At 45.4% G+C, this 21,146-nt stretch overlaps 1 protein-coding gene across 3 annotated transcripts in view; it reads right to left on the bottom strand.

Moving 5' to 3' along the window:
- The window catches only part of WWP1 (WW domain containing E3 ubiquitin protein ligase 1), a 160,484-nt gene that overhangs the window by 54,263 nt on the left and 85,075 nt on the right, over window positions 1-21,146 (bottom strand). For all 3 annotated transcript variants that reach the window (XM_006112979.5, XM_014581648.4, XM_075920431.2), the window contains exons 9-10: window positions 16,589-16,684; window positions 14,877-15,051 (exon numbers count right to left, since the gene is read on the bottom strand). In XM_006112979.5, coding sequence (XP_006113041.1) covers window positions 14,877-15,051; window positions 16,589-16,684 — 271 coding nt within the window. The remainder of the gene's footprint in view (window positions 1-14,876; window positions 15,052-16,588; window positions 16,685-21,146) is intronic.

Genomic DNA, 21,146 nt, shown 5'->3' on the forward strand with positions numbered 1-21,146 from the left:
TTTATCTGCAACTAGCTTCCTCTTCCTTTCAGGGGCAGACTCAGAGGACTGAAATGTTCTAATCTGTATTAAGATTAATTATAGTAACTGTAATAAAGAAACATGCAGCAGCACTGTAGCCAGCAAATATGTTACATAACATAAGAACGGCCATACTGGGTCAGACCAAAGGTCCATCCAGCCCAGTACTCTGTCTGCTGACAAGGGCCAATGCCAGTTGCCCCACAGGGAGTGAATGAACAGGTAATAATCAAGCCATCTCTCTCCTGCCATCCATCTCCATCCCCTGACAGACAGAGGCTGCGGACACCATTCCTTATCCATAGTGGCTAATAGCCATTGATGGACTTAACCTCCATTAATTTATTTAGTTCTCTTTTAAACCCTGTTATAGTCCTAGCCTTACAGCCTCCTCAGGCAAGGAGTTCCACAGATTGACTATGCACTGTGTGAAGAAAAACTTCCTTTTGTATGTTTTAAACCTGCTGCCAATTATTTTCATTTGATGGCCCCTAGTTCTTATATTATGGGAACAAGTAAATAATTTTTCCTTATTCACTTTCTCCACACCACTCATGATTTTATATACCTCTATCATATCCCCCCTTAGTCTCCTTTTTTCCAAGCTGAAAAGTCCCTGTCTCTTTAATCTCTCCTCATCTGGGACCCATTCCAAACCCCTAAACATTTTTGTTGCCCTTCTCTGAACCTTTTCTAATGCCAGTATATCTTTTTTGAGATGAGGAAACCACATCTGTATGCAATATTCCAGATGTAGGCATACCATGGATTTATATAAGAGCAATAAGATATTCTCCATCTTTTCTATCCCTTTTTAATGATTCCTCACATCCTGTTTGCTTTTTTGACTGCTGCTGCACACTGCGTGGACATCTTCAGAGAACTATCCATGACGACTCCAAGATCTCTTTCCTGATTAGTTGTAGCTAAATTAGCCCCTATCATATTATATGTGTAGTTGGGGTTATTTTTCCCAATATGCATTGCTTTATATTTATCCACATTAAATTTTATTTGCCATTTTGTTGCCCAGTCGCTTAGTTTGGTGAGATCTCTTTGAAGTTCTTCACAGTCTGCTTTGGTCTTAACTACCTTGAGCAGTTTAGTATTGTCTGCAAACTTTGCCACCTCACTCTTTACCCCTTTTTCCAGATCATTTATGAATATGCTGAATAGGATTGATTCTAGGACTGACCCTTGGGGAACACCACTAGTTACCTCTCCCCATTTTGAAAATTTACCATTTATTCCTAACCTTTGTTTCCTGTCTTTTAACCAGTTCTCAGTCCATGAAAGGATCTTCCCTCTTATCCCATGAAAATTTAATTTACATAAGGGCCTTTGGTGAGGGACCTTGTCATAGTGTACTTAGATTTCCAGAAAGCCTTTATCTTCTGGATCCCCCTTGTCCACATGTTTGTTGACCCCTTCAAAGAACTCTACTAGATTAGTAAGACATGATTTCCCTTTACAGAAACCATGTTGACTTTTGACCAACAAATTATGTTTTCCTATGTGTCTGACAATTTATTCTTTAATTTGCCCAGTACTGACGTTAGACTTGCCGGTCTATAATTTCCCGGATTGCCTCTAGAGCTCTTTTTAAATATTGGCGTTACATTAGCTATCTTCCAGTCATTGGGTACAAGTGTGTTCTCCTATGTATTTGTTTTTTCATTCTTCATTGCTTTTGTTTTACTATTAATGGGAACTATAGATAATGTAACTAAACTATCCAGCAAACATGACAAATACATTGGAAGTAGTTGTAAAAAGAGCCAAGTAAGCAACAAAACATCCAATTTCTCTTTCCTTTTTTGAATATTTATGTCTGATTGACAGGTTATGAAGTGGGTCAGCAAATCAGGACTAGTGAATATAAGGTCAGAGATGACATATTTTAACAATTGTCTAATCTGTTCTGAAGAGAAAGAAGTAAATATGTTTCAAGGTAGCCTGAGAAAGAGTGATAATGGTAAAAGATATTATTAAAGCAATGACAGACTTCAGATGAAGAAGCTATAATTCCATGAATATAGAACACAAATACTGTACTTTGATTAGTCAACAGAAAAGTGCAATTACATATGATTATACTGTTTTCCTACTTTGTTATATTAAAGAAATAATGGCACCTGTTATAAAAAAATGGAAATACATTGTACTTACCACAGACAAACCTGCCAACATAAAATTTTCATTCTTTTTTTTTTAATCAATAAGACTAATGGCTTTCAAAGAATATCTTTGTTTCCTACGAGTGAATTAGTATTTGATTATATACTACTTGAAATCAATCATGCTTGTCACATTTGGATGTTACGATGATTTTTGCTTCAGATGAGCCCCTAGAAGAAAAAGTTACTAGCCTTATAATTCTACTTCTTTGGTATTTGCAGAATTCTCACTTCTGCACCTCTACAGCTCTCCACAACACAAGACAAGCAGAACACCCTTAGTTTTTAAGATATTTTGAATACGAAACAGCTTTAGTATAGGACAGCATCACTCACTTAGAGATGACTGCACACCACTGCTGAAAAAAAAATCATGGGTTTCTTTGCCTTGAAGGGGATGAACAAAAGAAATGATAAAAAGTATACAAAATAAAAGAAGACTACCGACCTTATGCAGAACTGGAATTCTTCTAGATGTATATTCCAAAGGATGCTCTATTTCAAGGGAGCATGTTCCCCATATACATCTTCAATTTGATTTTTTTTTTATAACAGTGCCCATATGGCCCACACAGAAGCCCTACACATAGAACTTATGCCCTTAACTGAGGCTATATTGGGCCGCAAGGAGCGAACTTTCTCTCCTTAGTTCCTTCTTCACTGCATAACTCCACAGAGGATATCCTGAAGAAGGGAAAGAGGGTGGGCAATGGCGTAGTCATAGAGATACATCTTACAGAACTCCAATTAGGCCACAAGGAAAGTAATCTTTCCTTCTTCAAGTAGTTTTCCAATGAGCACTCATTTCAGGTGATTACAGTGCATTATCTTCAGGAAACAGGATCTTCGGAGCCCAGTCCAAGTCAAAAGACTGCAGTTTTAAGGGCAGAATACTATCTAGAAGACCAAACCACTGAAAGTTTGGACAGTAAGTTGGGAGTGATATGAGAAAACAAAAATTCTGTCCCTTTGGCTGGCATACTTTAACACTTCTCCCCTCTTCATTCTTGTGTGAATACAAGTGGCACACTTCTGCCTACCTGTCTAGAGTATGGCTTCATTTACAGGGAGAGCTTTTCTGTTAGACATCCTCCACTTGTCCGGATCCAAGACTTTGTGCTGGCAGTCATCAAGATGCATCTGTATTTCTCCAGCAGCACTGTAAAGAACAATGGCAATTGGTGGACACACAGAAGTCACCATTTCGTTTGAACCTGGTTACAGCAGAACTGCCAGATCCAGTGTGTAACATACCTCCTCCTCTGTAGGATCCAGGGATAGATCTGAGTGTCCCCTTAGAGGGGAGGCAAGGAAGGACTCCCTAGCAGATCAGGCCAACTCTGCAATGAAGTGCTGGTCCTTAGATGGTCACAGAAGTCCCCAAGGCATTGAGTACCAATAGCTCCAAATAAGATTAGGCAGAATTTTATCTCAAGCTAATGCAAGTCTTTTGGGTGGCAAAGGATGTATAGGATGTGAGACAAAAGGTTCATTGGGTAGTTCAAAATCTCCTGATCAGGAGAAGGCTGATTCCAATTCCAGTGGCAGTACTGTTGTTACCTTTGGAGGAATGTTGTATTATGTGTACAGGATAGGCGAGAAACTCCTTCCAGAGGTCATCTCCCTTGATGGTGTTTTCTCCCTGGAAAAAAGGGAGCACGATGAAGAAAGGAATTCCAGATTCAGGGAAGCGAAAAATGTCCTCTGAAGCAGCAACAGATTCAGATCTCCCCACTGTGAAAAGGATTCTACTTATATGTAACTGTGGAACCAGACGAGACTGTGTATCAGCCAAGAAAGACCAGTTACATGGATAGGAGGAGTTGACTATGATCAGTCTTTGTTGGTGTTGGTGGACTGTAGGGTATGGAAAGTGCTGAGAATGATGGTACTGATGAATAATGGTAGGGGACAGATGTAGCCCAATGCTTTGGGGTTTTATTGTCATGTCTCTCAGACTTAAGGACATTGTAAGTCCTCAAGCTGATGGGCTAGTTCAGAGATGAATCTGACTATTCTAAAATGGATTTAGTGGAAGACTTAATTTCATTCTTATAAGAGTTTCCTGGATTTCCAACAAGATGTCACTGGGAGGCATCTGTGAGGGTAAGTTCTCCTGAACCAGTAGATGCACTTCTTGTTGAATCAGGTTGATGTATGGAGAGACAGAGGGTTCCTTGGCTATAGTCCAACTGAGTCCTCATGGCCTTCTCCATGAGATATTTCTAGAGAGGAAGTTCCCATTCTGTCCCCAAGACAGTCAAGGAAGAGTTGGTGATCACTATAGAGAAGGTTCATGGGCTGGAAACAAACTGTATGAAGCCTAGAATCCTGGGCATAGTCAAATACCTGAACAGGACACAGGGATTCCCCCAAAGAGACTTTACAAAAAAAAGAAGTTACTCACCCTGGGTAGGTCTACACTACCCCGCTAGTTCAAACTAGCGGGGTAATGTAGGCATACTGCACTTGCAAATGAAGCCCGGGATTTGCATTTCCCGGGCTTCATTTGCATAAGCCGGGCTCCGCCATTTTTAAATCCCGGCTAGTTCGAACCCGGTGCCGCATGGCTACACGCGGCACGGGGTTCGAACTAGCCGGGATTTAAAAATGGCGGCGCCCAGCTTATGCAAATGAAGCCCGGGAAATTCAAATCCCGGGCTTCATTTGCAAGTGCGGTATGCCTACATTACCCCGCTAGTTCGAATTAGGAGGGTAGTGTAGACATACCCCCTGTGAAGTAACGATTGTTCTTCGAGATGTGCCCCGTGGGTGCTCCACTCTAGGTGTCAGGTCCTGTCCCGGCGCCGTGGCTCGGAGACTTTTCATAGCCGTGCTCTGCCGGCTCGTGCATGCGTGGTTCCCCAGGATAGCATTCGCGCCTTTGATCAGCCGCGCACGAGCCGGCAACCGTCAGTTCCTCTCATCCGCTCATCTGTAAGGAACATTAAGAAGAAATTTCCGGAGCGGAATGGAAGGGCGGGTCGTGGAGCACCCACGGGGCACATCTCGAAGAACAATCGTTACTTCACAGGGTGAGTAACTTCTTTTTTTCCTTCGAGTGGCCCCGTGGGTGCTCCACTCTAGGTGACTCCAGAGCAGTACACAGAACAGAATTAAAGTGCTCCGGAATCAAGACTACCAGCACAATTCAGTACTGCTGTAGCCACAGAATAATCTGAAGTAAGCTGATCGACTATGGTGTAGTGCTTCACAAAAGTCGCATGCGAGGACCATGTTGCCGCTCTGCAAATGTCACGAAAGGACACCCCACTGAGACAGGCCATAGTAGCAGCAAGTGCCCTAGTTGAATGAGCTTTGGGATGAGAGGGGAGAGGCTTCCCTCGCAGCGAATGGCACATGGATATACACAACACTATGAGCTTGGAAATACACTGAGAAGTTAAAGGCTGTCCATTTGAGTGACTTGCCACTGACACTAGCAAATGGTCTGTTTTCCTAAAACCCCGTGTTCCGTAGATGTAAAACGCCAACGCTCTTCTCACATCCAACATATGTAAGTGTGCTGCTTGCGTTGAGGTATGGGGTTTTGGGAAGAAGCATGGTAAAACTACCGGTTCGTTTATGTGGAATTCAGAAGACACCTTTGGAATAAACGCTGGATGGGTCCTCAACATTACCGATTCTTTCGAAAAAACTGTATAGGGCGGCGAAGCCATAAAAGTTGCTATCTCACTCACTCTGCGAGCTGAAGTGAGGGCTAGGAGAAATGCCAGCTTGACTGTAAGTAAGTGCAATATTACCGTCGCTAAAGGCTCAAAAGGGGGACGAGTCAAAGTTTGTAGGACCAGATCCAAGTTCCATGAGGGAGGAGGAGGCCTCCGGGGAGGGTGGAGATTTGAAAGTCCCTTCAGGAACCTTTTTGTAGTAGGGTGAGCGAACAAGGAAATATCGTCATCCCTATGGTGGAATGCATTGATTGCTGCCAAGTGTACCTGTAGCGATACAATTGTCAAGCCATTGTCGTGTAGTTGTAAAAGATAATCCAATATACAAGGTAAGGATGCAAACCGCAAGTCCACATTATTGTCCGCACACCATGCTTGGAACTTTGCCCACTTAGCTGTATAAGCGGTTCGTGTAGATTGTTTTCGATTGTGCATCAACACTTACTTGACTCGCTGAGAGCAGGATTGCTCAGAGTCGGTAAACCAGCCAGCATCCATGCAGTGAGGTGTAGAACCTCTGGTCGCGGATGACTGATGGATCCGTTGTCCTGGGTCAACAGATTCGGAAGAGAAGGTAGAGGATATGGCGTTTTCACTGACATCTGGTGGAGCATTGAAAACCAAGGCTGACGAGCCCATGCTGGCTCTAGAAGGATTATCCGAGCTTTGTCTACATTGATCTTTTCGAGAACCCTGGGAATTAATACTGTCGGTGGGAAAGCGTACAGTAGTGCCGTTCCCCAGTGGAGAAGGAAGGCGTCCCCCAGCGAGTGATGTCCTATCCCAGCTCTCGAACAATAATTGGGACATTTCAAATTGAGTTCTGTCGCAAACAGATCTATCGTTGGAAATCCCCATCGAGCGAAAATACGATTGAGTACGTCCGTGCGAATCTCCCACTCGTGGTCGTGTGGAAAATGCCTGCTGAGAGAGTCCGCTACTAAATTGTCGACACCCGGCAAGTAGGAAGCTGTTAGAACAGTGTTGTTGGCAATACACCAGTTCCATAAACGGATGCTCTCTGCGCAAAGAGAGTGGGATCAGGCACCTCCTTGCTTGTTTATATAAAACATAGTCGCCATGTTGTCCGTTAAAATCCTGGTCGTTGTATTTTGAATGTGTGACTGAAAATGCTTGCAGGCATGCCGCACTGCTCTCAACTCGAGCAGATTGATGTGCAGTAGCATTTCTCGTGGCGACCAACGTCCCTGGACCGTGGAATGGCCCATGTGAGCTCCCCAGCCTATGAGGGAGGCATCTGTAGTTATTTGTGTAGTAGATTGAGGGCGATGAAATGGGACGCCCGTGAGAAGATTGGTCGGGTTGGTCCACCACCGCAGGGATTCCCGGACATACTGTGGTACCACTACCGGTCTGTGGACACTGTGCCTTGACGGGAAGTAAACCGGGGCTAACCAGTGCTGGAGGCAACGAAAACGTAACCTTGCGTTGCACACTACGATGGTGGCAGCAGCCATATGCCCCAACAGCTGTAGACAGATGCGTGTGGGAATTGTTGGAGCGTGGACCATTGTGTGTATCAATTCTTTGATTATTATAAAACGTTCCATCGGTAAATTTGCGCACGCCATAGCTGAATCGAGGTGCGCACCTATGAACATGAGATTTTGGGATGGAACTAGTGTTGACTTCAAGTTTATGAGAAGACCCAGAGTAGCAAATTCGTCGGATACTGTCCGAACCATATGACATGTTTCCATATAGGTCGTACCCCTGAGAAGGCAATCGTCTAAGTAGGGAAATATTGTCACCCCTAGTCTGCGTAGGTGGGCCGCGACTACTGCTAACATCTTGGTGAAAACCCTGGGAGCACATGCCAGGCCGAATGGTAGGACCCTGTACTGGTAATGCTCACTCCCCAATCGGAAACGAAGGAAATGTCTGTGTGCCACGTGAATTTCTATGTGGAAATAAGCGTCTTGCAAGTCGAGGACTGCAAACCAATCCTTCTTGTTCAATGACGGAAGAATGGTTGATAAGGTTACCATCTTGAAACGCTGCCTCCGAAGATGCCGGTTTAAGCTTTTGAAGGTCCAGGATGGGTCTCCATCCTCCCGATTTCTTTGGTATGAGAAAATATCGGGAGTAAAAACCTTTTCCCCAAAACTTCTTGGGAACTCTATCGCCCCGATGGTGAGCAAACATTGAACTTCTTGTTCCAACAGTTTCTCGTGAGGGGGTCCCTGAAGAGGGACGGGGACGGGGGAGTGGTAGAGGGAATAGAGAGAAAAGGGATGGAGAGGCCGGATTGAACTACCTCTCGCACCCATCTGTCTGTGGCGATCGTAGACCAGTGGTGGTAAAAAGAGCGTAGACGATGGTGAAAAAGATTGAGCTTCCGTATTGACTAAAGGCAATTGGTTTGCATCCTCGACAAGCAAGTCAAATCTGTTGCTTAGTCGACTGCCGATTACCCGAACGGTTCTGCTGTGGTCGTTAACGCTGGGGGCATTGTCTAGGACGCTGGTTGTCAAAAGGACGTGATTGCTGTCTAGCAAAATTGAAGTCATATCTCCGTTGGTAAGGGAAATAACGCCTACGTTTGAAGGAAGATGTGTACATCCCCAGTGTACGTAGCGTGGTGCGTGAGTCTTTTCCCGAGTGGAGGATCTCATCAGTGTTTGCCGCAAAAAGTTTAAATTTGTCAAAGGGCAGATCCTCAACCTTGCTTTGCAACCCCTTCGGCGCCCCTGCTGACGAAAGCCAAGATGATCTCCTCATGGCGATACCAGTCGCAGCGGCCCGAGCTGCTGTGTCTGCCACGTCCATAGCAATCTGAAGTGCAGTGCTACATGACGCGTACCCCTCCTGTACTATTGCTTTCAGGAGTGGTTTCTTGGTGTCCAGGAGATGGTGCAACAAATCTGCTAGTTTGGAGTAATTATCGAAGTTATGGTTCGACAAATGGGCTGAGTAATTTGCAATGCGAAGTAAAAGTGTAGCTGAGGAATAGACTTTCCTCCCCAAAACATCCAATTTTTTATTGTCCTTGTCCGAAAGGGTATTTCTGTATTGTGGCACCTTACCCCTACGTTGCGCTGCGTCTACTACCAGTGAATTGGGTTGGGGGAGATTAAATAAAAAGTCCAACCCCTTTGCTGGAACAAAATATTTTCTATCAGCTTTTTTACTTGTAGGTGCAACTGATGTTGGGGTTTGCCATATCTCGTCTGCCACTTCCATAATCGCCTCATCGATTGGTAACGTGACTTTCGCACGTTGTTGAGGGCGGAGGTTCTTAAAAAGGCGATGTTTCTTAACAGGCACATCTGCTAGCTGTACGTCCTGCGTGTCTGCCACTCGTTTGAAGAGTTCCTGAAAATGTTTCAGATCATCCGGTGGGGAGATTTCAACTGGGCAAATCGCTTCATCCGGGGAAGACGATGGGCAATCTGTTGGGGAAGCTTCCGTCTTAGGGTCCTCTGTTTCCGATAACTGACCTTCCTCTGGTTCGGATTGGTCTAACTGGATTGTTGGGCTCCTAGTTGTGATTGATGAGGTAAGTATTCCACTAACGGTGATTGGCAGATGTGAGAAGATCCCCTATGCGATGGTGGTGAATGGTCACGCTGGGGACGATCGACATATGATCTATGATAGCACTCACAGTAACGTTCAGAGCGTGACGGAGAGGGGTATCGAGAAGAACGTGCGCTACCATGCTGGATATAATAGATGCGGCATGGAGAACGCCTCATCGATCCGTACCTCGAGAGACGGGAGGGCGACCAGGATCGCGAACGGGACCAATGTGCATCTAAATACACCGCGTCCCTATAATCGTGCCGGCTGTACCTACTCCTCGAGAGGGAAAAGTAGCTGTGATAGTGACTTCGCCTTTTTGGTGAAGCAGACGGGGAAAGAGATCTGTCCCTATAATGGGTGTTTGACAATGACTTTCTATATGTTGAAGTCTCATCCCTAGCCCGAAGCACAGGGGAACCAGGCACCGAGTGAAGGTGAGACGGTGCCGGAGAGGTCAGCTGCTGCTGATCTGGTGTGGGTGACGGCAGGGCCCCCGGTGCCGGGGTTAGCAATGGTGCCGAGTCTGAGGCACTGGCGTGTCCCGCCTCAGGTCTCGGTGCTGGAGGAGACGGTGCAGACGTCACTGCCGGGGATGGCGAAATAAGCGCTGATCCGCTGGGCGCCGCAGAAGCCGTTGAAGCCGGTGCCGGGAGGCTGGTCAATTGCGGCGCCGGAGGGCTCGTCAATTTCAAGGAGCGTGCGGCTGAAGCCAATGCAGGCTTGCTGGTCAGCTGCGGTGCCGCTCCTGGTATCGGCGCTGAAGCCGCTCTCCCTCCGGATGGTGGGGGCTCACTTATGCCAGCCCCAGCAAGTTGTCCGGACCCCCCGGGGTTCACTTTAGAAGCCGCTGCCGGGGTTGAGACTGCCGCAGGGAGGGAGAGCGTCGGGGACGGCTTTGACGCTCTGGAGTCAGCCGGTCCCAGAGAAGCTGCTCTCCTCTTGTGATGGGAGGTTTTTGTGGCTGCTGGAGGGATAGGATCAGGCTGCAACGCCTTGCCAAACATCAGCATCCTTATCTTCATTTCCCGCTCCCTCCAGGCTCTTGAAGTTAACTTACGGCAATGGGTGCACTTGTCAGGGACATGAGTCTCCCCCAGGCACCTAATGCACGTGTCATAGCCATCAGCCGTTGGCATGGCTTCACGGCACACTGAACATTTTTTAAAACCAGTTGATCCTGGCATTGTCAGTAGAGTTAAACGAAAAACTGATCGCAGCTGTAACCCCCGCTGTGGGTAGTCAGTTTCACAGTCTAGCGCTTCACCGCACCGCTTCTGAGTGAAAAGCAGGTTTGAAAGAAAAACTTTTTTTTTTTTTTTTTTAAACAAGAGAATAAGTAACAAGTAACAGGAACACAGCTAACACTAAAATTTTTAACTATTTACAGGTAAGCAACTATCTAAAACCATAACTGAAGAAGAGATCAGGGAGCTCCGACCGCGACCTGAGACGGTTGAGAGGAACTGACGGTTGCTGGCTCGTGTGCGGCTGATCAAAGGCGCGAACGCTATCCTGGGGAACCACACATGCGCGAGCCGGCGGAGCACGGCTATGAAAAGTCTCCGAGCCGCAGCGCCGGGACGGGACCCGACACCTAGAGTGGAGCACCCACGGGGCCACTCGAAGAAGAACTATTAAAAACTATTTGCAAAACTAACCAAAATCTTGTAGACAGATGATGAAGCTACAGACGCTGCAGGTTCCAATCCAAAACGTGGCAGTGAGAAGGAACTGGAGAGATGGTCAGTCCACCATGCCCATTATTACTGGATGGAGGCACAAGGTGAGCTAGAGCGTACACATGGTCCAACAGATATTACTTTCAAATTCTCTAGCTCTGGACACATGCATAAACCCACAGTGAACTACAAGAGGATTCCCATATGGCAGTTGGGAGAGCATTATACTGAAATGTGAGAGACCGCTGAAAAGTCCTTTTTGACATCAAGAGAGGCATATGCATCAGAGAACGATGGCAAATCAGGAGGCACCAGGAAGATGTGTAATTCCTGGTAGAGACCGTAGAGATCTCAGCACTAAAGTGCTCAGTTCCAATAGCAAGAAACTCCAGTTCATCCAACACAAACAGGTCTCTGGAATATCTAAATTCCTACAGCACTTGATGAATGAATGGTACTGCAGGTAAACAGCTACATGCATGTCCCTTGTAGTGGAATTCCAAGATACAAATGACATTGCTGAGGGTGAGTGCTTGGAATTTTGCAGTACTGAAGGAACCATAATGTTGGGTACTAAAGAAGGTGATGGGAGGTCCACTAACATCAGCTTGCTAGAAGTAGGATGTTTATCCCTGCTGCTTTGATCATGCTTTGAGAGTAATGATGTTCAGCGTCTTAGGAGAACAGAATTTTAATGTTACTCAGCCTGGTACCCAAGGGCTCAGACACTTAACCTTTTCAGAAACTGAGTTCTCCAGAGGAATTGTATTTCACCTCACAAAGAACCTACGTCTTCTTAGAGACCTTTCTCAAAACCTTCTGACTTCTTCCGACTGCAGTGCTAAGGTAGACTGCACTATGCTCGATCAGACACTGATATACGGTAGTGGGCTGGGAGGAGAGATCTTCCTGATCTGATTCTGAGGCCAGAATGATTGGGAGTTTGAGCCTACTCACCTGCTACTTCTTGGCCCAGCTTGAAGAACTTGCAATTCTAAGGGGGGCATTCCCAGGCAATAAATGCACTGGAAATGATGGTTGCTGACCAGTATATTCTCCCAGCAAGTATCCTAGTAATCCTGGTATATCCCCCCAAAAGACCAAAGAACCTCCCCAAAGGAAGAAGGGGGAGGGAGAGAAAATAGAGGACAAGAAGTAATAATCCTCTTTAAGGAAACCAATAAATATAAATTAAACTTAACTGTATTAAACACTAAATTAACCAGCTAACAAATTAAAGGCTAGCATGACCAACTGAAATGGGCATGCTGACTGCTCTGACTTCAAGGCAACTGAGAAGGAACTGACGGTGGCTCACATGCATAGCCCTATAGGGCCTAACTGAAGGGTAGGGGGATTTGTAGAGTGAATGTATGGGACAAGTAGGCACTGCTACCAAAAATCTCTGAACAGAGGCACATGGAACACATATTCACCTAAAATGGAGCATCTCCAAGGAGACTACAAGTATAGAAAAGATGCTTTTGTTTTCCCTTTTATCATCATATAGACATGTTTGTTAGCCTGGGATAGAATGTTAAGGCACAATACACCAGGAATAACAGCACCAGAGCCAATGCTTTGTACATCAACAATGCAAAACAGACTCCAACCATATTGAGAATTCTGGCAAGTGTCAAAGATGGAACTACATCCTTTCAGACAGCCTTGGAGATAACCAGGAGGAACTTGTCAAGGTCCCTGAATACACACTGCAGTGTAACACTCTCACTGTTTCCTCGTCCTGTAAGTTAATGAGAGTGAAAAAAAAGACACTTTGATGCAGAGCAGCCAGGAGTCATCGCCCTCACCAGCAATGCATCTTTCTATGCTTATTGCTGATGCTTCTTCTGCAATGCCTCATTAGGCAAAGTAGGCCTAAGTATAGTCAACTTAAAGTGCATGATTCAATCCTCTGTTTCAGATGGGATGTCACAGGATGCTCTGGTGCTGAAAGCTAACCCACTGGCTACGTCTAGACTGGCCCCTATTACGAAATAGCCATGCTAATTTCCAACTTTGGAATAGGGAAATCCGCGGGGGATTTAAATATCCCCCGCGGGATTTAAATAAACATGTCCGCCGCTTTTTTCCCGGCTTGGGGAAAAGCCGGAAAAAAGCGTCTAGACTGGCGCGATCCTCCGGAATAAAGCCCTTTTCCAGAGGATCTCTTATTCCTACTTTCAGGTAGGAATAAGAGATCCTCCGGAATCGGGCTTTATTCCGGAGGATCGCGCCAGTCTAGACGCTTTTTTCCGGCTTTTCCCCAAGCCGGAAAAAAAGCGGCGGACATGTTTATTTAAATCCCGCGGGGGATATTTAAATCCCCCGCGGATTTCCCTATTCCAAAGTTGGAAATTAGCATGGCTATTTCGTAATAGGGGCCAGTCTAGACGTAGCCAGTGAGTTCAGAGCAATGCAGTAAGTGCCAGCCCTGAGTTTCAGTGCTCAGTGGCTGAAGTTAGCTCCAGTTTACACTTCAGTGATTTCTATCCAGTCTAGCTCTCATACACAGACAACATGTAACTCCTGATGGTGGTGGGACACAAATTAAAAGTTGTTGAGGGCCACGTGACCACCCCATCAGTTGCCTCTGAGCTAAGGAGCAGCAGCAAAAGTGAGAGAGCAAGTGCCTCAGAGAGGATCTCATGCCAGCTGGGACCACAGGCAGAGTCCTGCTCTCTGATGTGTCACCAGCCACAGCAGTGCTCCTTTAGGGACAAGGCAAGAGCATGTTGGTGTGCTCTTGGACACATATCACTCATTCTACCTAGGGAGCATCTGGCCTTGCAGCGGTGGCCCAGCTCTGGGAACAGGACAGGGAAGGCCGTGCAGCACTCACAAACTTCTGATCCAGCAGTTCCTGGGAGGAGGCAATGATTTTCAAACTGTGGGGCATCCCAATGCAGCACATCTCAGTTTGAAAATCTCTATGCTAAATGGAAGACAAATATCTGGGGATGTACATGACCCCATGCCACGCATTGCCTCTGGCCTCACACCAACCTCATGAGGGTATCTTAGAGAGGTCCGTCGGTGAGAGTCTGGGCGTGATCCCCATAATATTTGAGTGCTCAGGAGATAGCTGTAGACAGTTCTGACATTCCTGCTTGCTATTTTTGACTCCCAAGCAGAGTTCATCCATTAATGTCTTTACCTCCCTCAAAACAAGCTTTTCTTGAAGCTGCTGAGCTATAAGATCGAAGAACAGAATGACACATTGAGAGAACACACAGAAATCATGCAAGATATTTCACAGTTGAACAAGTTCCCAAAGAAAGAAAGCCCGAAGTACCAAAATATTGATGAAAGGCTGAGAATCACTAAGTCATGGATAATTAAAAGAAAATGAGGAATATTTAAGTACCAAGGCAGCAGCCTAAGGCAAGTCTCCCAAAAGAAGTCAATGCTCAAAGAGGAGGCTTGGCTGCAGAACCGAAGCTTCTCCGCAGGTCAGAAGACGATATATACTTGTACCTATTATTATGGCCCCATGGAACATATAAACCTTAACTGCTTGGGAACTACACAAGTCTTAAGGTGGAGAGCTGAGACCCAGCAGTGAGAATCCAGCATAGATAACAGCTTTAGAAGTAAAGGTTATAAAACAGAATCCATTATTCAAGTTATTGATGCTAACCATTTTTATAGATGAACATCTCACAAGGTATATGTTTGTGCAATTCTAAAGTCACTGAGGAGTGGTAAAATTAAAAATAACTGAAAAAATATTTCCTAACATTTCATAGCTAGCTAAAAGTTACCGAATAGAGGTATCGTTGGTTAAATTGTTGCATAGCTCCCTGTAGTTGGTTACGTTGAGACTGCCACTGCTCGAAGTTCCTGACTGATTCCATTGTTGGTCGCTGCCATGTTGTTGTTCTTGTGTTATGATCCACATAGTAAACTCTTCCACGATCATCAACCCTTCTTTCCCAGCTACCAAATAAAAATATTTATGTTAGTAGCTATATTTTTCATTAGGCAGTAGAAAATTAATTTTCAGTGATTCTCTAAATCCTTAGCTAACATTTCAGTTCCAACACAGGCAGAAGTTTTAATTTCTTGTGTGACAGACTGGGCCGGGTCTGGGCACTGCTGAGGGTGTCCGCTCAGGGCGAATTGCTCAAACTCGAGGCTCCTTACAGCCCCCGACTGGAGGCCCTTCCAAAGAGGCCACAAACAAGTCCCACAGAGCACTTCAGCTGCCGATCTGGCCAGCCAGAAGCCTCACAAGCAAAATCCCTCAGACACCCCAGCTCTCTCCCTGCCCCAATCAGCCCAGGGCCTAACACACAGGCGAGAGGTTATAGGATCCAATCGCACCTACCCCAAACGGGTTCTTCCTATTCCAAAGAACCAGCTACTGTTCCCAGGTCAATTTACACTCTGGATCTTACCCACAAGCTCACGCTGAGCCAATCCTTTAGAATCTAAAATCTAAAGGTTTATTACTAAAAAAGACGAGCATGAGAGTAAGGTTGTCAAAGGATACAGCATTACATGCATCGAATCACCCTGTTCTCAATACAGGCTCGTAGCAGAGATCTTAAAAGTCTCTGGTGTACATCCTATGTCAGGATGGGGCCACGGTTCTTTCCGGATCGTTGTTCCCTGCAAGGCTGCATCTGGGATTTGGAGCAAAACTGAAGACCAAAATGGAGTCTGCCACATGGCATTTTATATCCATCCCCCTGGTCTCTTCCAAGCTGGAGTGAGTCACATCGTCAGTGACCAGGCATTCCTTCAGGTGTGTCTCTGGCACTTAGAGATCTATTATCCTTGGAGCCTCACTCATTAGCATAGCCATTGGCTGAGCATTCCTTGCCCATTGCTCAACCACAGACAGAGTTTCCATCATCCAGACAGAGTACATGTTTATAACTCCACATACAGGCATTATACAATTACATGAATAGCATATACAGAATCAGTAGAAGGTAAGCTTTTGACAGACACCTCACATGGCCCCCTTTGTATACATTTTTGGGGCAAACACTTCCCACTGGGAGTGATCTTGGCTGCTCCCCTTAAAATCCAGTAATGTGACATGTTGTATATAACTGGTTTTCTGTTTCTGAGACTTTATGTAAATTTCTAGAAACAACTGTGTTTCCCTTGGAAGGCTGTCTCAACTACTCCTTTGCACAGAGCAAGAAAAGTAATAAACACCCTTTACGTTTAAATATTAAATAAAAGACTAAATCAACATTATTAGCAGCAAAAGATCAGCAAAGGCAACAGATATAACACCAACATTTACATAAAAGTACTATGAAGAGCCTGATTGTTGAACAGCAAAGAATAAAGTTGTTCTGGGGAGGCGAGGTGTTACAGTATGTGTGTGGTTAGGCTTTTATGAACTTCTGATTAAAAAAAAATACTATTAGTATAATTACACTTTTTAATGTAAAAAAAAAATTCTTTTTGGTACTATCCTAAGTACAAAATTCAAAGTAGTACATAAACTCATTACCCTGGAGGTAAAGGCTGTGGTCTCTCCCATGTCGTAGTTCGTGTGTTGTGATCAACATAATAGGTTCTTCCATGAGGATCCTTTCTCTGTTCCCATCTACAATAAAAGACAAATCTTCAAACAAAAACATGGAAAGTGGACTTCTGCTTCGTTTTTCAGAAAAAACAAAAAAGAAAGGTTTGCTAGTGAACAAATGGATGATCCAATTCTAGTCTTTATTCTAAAAGCTGAAGATCAAATATACAACCCTTTTTGAGGGGCTATGTCCTATCTTATGTTAATTCTTTTCACCCTCACGGCAGAATTTTTGAATGTCTATACCTGAGCCCTATATGAGTACTTATCCACGTAGAGGAGTAGGGATGTAAGTGACCAGTTGACTATCCAATAAGCAAATGCTTATTGGATAGTTGAGTACCCACTTGACTAGTCACTTCCCCCCACTTACTGCCCTCTATCAGAGAGGCAGAAAGAGAGAAGACCAGGAGCCAGTGCTGGGGGGAAACCAGCTTAAAGCCAGTTTCCCCCAGCACTGTCTCTGCAGGGGAGGCAAAGGCACAGGGGGAAAGAGCGTGAGCGGGGACTGCTTCAGTCCCCACAGCCATCGCTTCTGCTTTTGAAATGTACGAGAGCCCACCTGGACTCTTGTACATTTCATAAGCAGAAGTGCCAGAGGGAGCACAGGGTGAGCAGGGATTCAAGAAGTCTTCGCTTGCCCCGTGCTCTCTGAGGTTCTCTCCCCACCTCCCACCCCTTGCTGCCTCTCAAACAATAGTCTTAAAAGTCTCATAAAACTGCCTCTTAAAAGCCAGTTTCCCCCCATCACCATCTCCGGGTTGTCACCTCTCCCCTCACGTCTATCAGAGGCAGTTGGGAGGGGAGGAAGGGATAAGAATGCTGCTCGGAAGCAGCCCCTGTCCACAGGAGTCCCAGTGGGGAGCAGGCCCTGTTAGCAGCAGCCAGAGATGGCCATGGACAGGGACTGCTGGACTGTCTGCCACGAACAGGTACTGCTGAACTCCGCGCTAGCCGGGACCAAGCAGTCCCAGCTCATGCTGATCACTGCACCTCTGCATTTTAAATTTAGTAAGAGCCCAATAGCTCTTACTACATTTAAAATGCAGAGCAGCTGCACAGGTGGCTCCAGAGCAGCTCTGTACAGCAGCGTTTATTGACTAATCGTATAGTCGATGCAAATTGTATCGACTGTACGATTAGCCAGATAATTCCATCCTTATTGAGGAATATACTATTTTTCATCAACATTTACAAATAATATTTTAGGTATTGATTTTTTTTAAAATAAAAACAGGCAAATTAGTTATGTGTTAGAGGGTCTACATATAAAAGGAGCCTAGAAAGAGTACTTAGAGACCTCATCAGCACTTATTTCAAAAAGAGTTTACCCACTGTTTTTATTCCATAAAACAGCATCTTTGGGACTTTTTTGTGATAACATGCTCCTCACTATGGACTAATAGAATGTATGCCCTCTAACCTGTAGGCTGTTTCCCTACAGCCTGCTGGATGTCATTAGTCCTGACTAAAATTTCTTGAAAAATATTCCATCCAGTTGGCTGGAGCAAATGCAAAGTGAAGATCAATACCTATTTATTAAATAAACAATAAACTTTTTGTTAGAAACACAGGAGTTATCATAATAGCTCACACCTTTGATCCCTCTAGCACAATATCTATCCTCATAGTAATCATTATCAGATGCTTAAAGGAAGTACAGGTTGTGCCTTACTTAACTAGGACTCCCTGGTCCGGCAACATCTGTGGAACATGAGAGTTCTGACCCCAGCAGCAGTCAGGGAGTTCTAGCCTCGGCCCTGGCCACGTTCTGATTTCAGAGGCCAGGGAACTTCAGCCCCAGCGGCAGCCAGGGAGCTCTGGCCCAGGCTGCGGAGCTCCAGCCACAGAACTCTGGCCCCAAGCTGCATAGCCAGGAGGTTGCGGAGCTCTACCCCAGCTCCAGAGTCAGGTGGCTGCAGAGCTCTGATCTGGTTCTGCAGCTCCGGCCATGGTGCTCCCACCTCAGCAGTAGCGGAGCCGGGGAAAGCCCCAGGGGGCTGAGGAGCAGCAGGGGCAGCCTGGAGCCCTAGCCTGGTGGCAACATGGCCACAAGGGGAGGGATCTTTCCACGTATGGTAAATCCCCTTGTTCAGCACCAGTCATGTCCATAGTGCGCCAGACCAGCAAGGTCCAATCTGTATTAGACAATCTTAATGGACAAATATTAAAATAAGTCTGCCCATAGAAAAAAATTCTTCTTAATTCTCTTCAGTTAATGGTTGATGCATGCTCTGAAGCAGGAGGACTTACCCCTTCCACTTTTCCTTATCCTATCTAATCTACCTGAATATTCTTATTGTGCATGCACATATCTGGTCCTTTAAGTTCTACAGCACTATTAGGCTTAAAGATATCTAATGACAATGAGTTTTATGTTGTGAGTACTTTCCTACTTTAAATATGTTGTTTTTCAGTTTCATTAGCTGCTCTCCCCCCCCCCCCCCATTCCTATATTATGTGAAAGGATGAATCATAGGGATAGCCTCCTATATTCCCCATCATTTGTTATTTTATATATCTGTATCATATTTGTCTCTTTTCTAAACCAAATAACCTCAACCTTTATTCTCTTTACACATGTAAATCTTTTTACTCCTCTAATTATTTGTATTACCTATTTCTGCTACATCCTTTGGTGACTAGAATTAAATATTCACAGTAATATTTCTTATCCCTGTGGTGTCCAACATGCTAGCCATGAGCCACATGTGTCTATTTGGCTGGTTGAGTGTGGCTAGTTTGCTACAGCAGAGCACACGTGGCTAGTTTGCTATAATGGCTATTGCTTCAGAACTGGATGGGCACCACAGTCCTATCCCATTCCTTATGCATTCTTGCATTTTATTGCCTTTCTGGTTGCAGCTGCATAATGAGCAAACATTTTCATTTACTTTGCTCATCTCTTTTTCTTGAATGATTATAGTACATATATAACCCAAGACATGGTGTGAAAGTAGTTTAAATTACTCTGTTCAATGTGTACTACACTGCATTTATTAGTAATTTTATTTGTGATTACGCTTATTTAACTAGCTTTTAGGTCCATGTGGAATTTGACTGCTAACTACTCTTGACTAGGGATGTGAATGGTTAACTGGTTACCTGGTACGCCTCACCCTTAATGGGTGAGGCTTATCAGTTCTCTGGTTAACCAGTAGGTGCTGCAGCAGCTCTCCACCCACTGTGGGCAGGGAGCTGCTCCAGCCCCACAGGACCCACTACAAGGAGGGGCTGCTACAACTAGAGGGAGCAACCCTTACCCATGGTGGACCTGGCTGAGCACTCCACTGCAGGCAAGGGCTGCTCCAACCAATCAGCTGAAGCAGCCCCTGCCTGTGGAGAGCTTGACCCATTTCCCCTGCTGCAGGCAGGGTCTGCTCTGACCAGCCAGCAGTCTCCAACTGGCAGCCTGACACCATCGGCAGCCCCAGACTCGGAGCAAGGATCTTGCTTAGTTGGCTTACCAGTTTAAGAGAAGGTTACCCACTTCATGCAGTAACGGAGGTTCTTTGAGATGGTTGTCCCTGGGAGTGCTCCACCTTAGGTCTTGTGGTGCCGTTGCACGTCTAGTTGGAGATTTACAGTAGTAGTGCCCTCTGGTATGCCGCACAGGCAAGGCAAGTGGTGCTGCTACCACACGTGTGGCAACCGTCCCTTCAGTTCCTTCTCTGCCCCGGAAGGACAACAACTACTCCAAAGCAGAGGGGAGGAGAGGCAGGTGGTGGAGCACCCACAGGAACCACCATCTTGAAGAACCTCCATTACTCTGCGAAGTGAACACCCTTTTCTTTTTCTTCAAAGAGTGTCCCTGTGGGTGCTCCACCTTAGGTGACTATATAGCAGTACCCATGCTAGGAGGCAGGCACTTTGGATAATACTCGTGTTGGGCTTTGGTGAGGACTGTGTGTCCAAATTCCATGCCCCATTTCAGGTAAGTATCCAGGGCATAATGTCTGGCAAAAGTGTGTGCAGAAGACTATGTTGAGGCTCAGCAAATGTCCATCAGATTAATGCTCCTAAGATAGGCCGCAGAAGTTGTAATGGCCCTTGTGGAATGTGCTCATAATTGCAGAGGTGGCTGCTGATTAAAATTGGTGTAAGCCAGGCGGATGAAGTCTACAATCCATTTGGAAAGTCTCTGTATAGAGATTTGCGCACCCAGGGACCTTTCAGCGGTGGAGATGAAAAATCTGTTAGTTTTACAAATTGCCCTGTCCTCTCCAGATAGAAGGCAATTACGCAGTGTACATTGAGTGTGTGCCATTTAGCTTTTTCCATGGTGGCATGAAGCTTTGGGTAGAAGACAGGTAACATGAGAGGTTCGTTGCAATGGCAGGAGGTAAGTATCTTGGTAAGAGCTTTGGATGTAGTTTCAGGATTACCCTGTCCTTATGAAAACTGATGAAGGGTGGGTCAACCATTAGAGCCAACCTGAGTGCAACTAATGTAGCAACTTTTATTGAAAGGTGCAGCATTGAAC

The sequence above is a fragment of the Pelodiscus sinensis genome, chromosome 2, assembly GCF_052426305.1.
Source record: "Pelodiscus sinensis isolate ZL-2025 chromosome 2, ASM5242630v1, whole genome shotgun sequence".
NCBI lineage: Eukaryota > Metazoa > Chordata > Testudines > Trionychidae > Pelodiscus > Pelodiscus sinensis.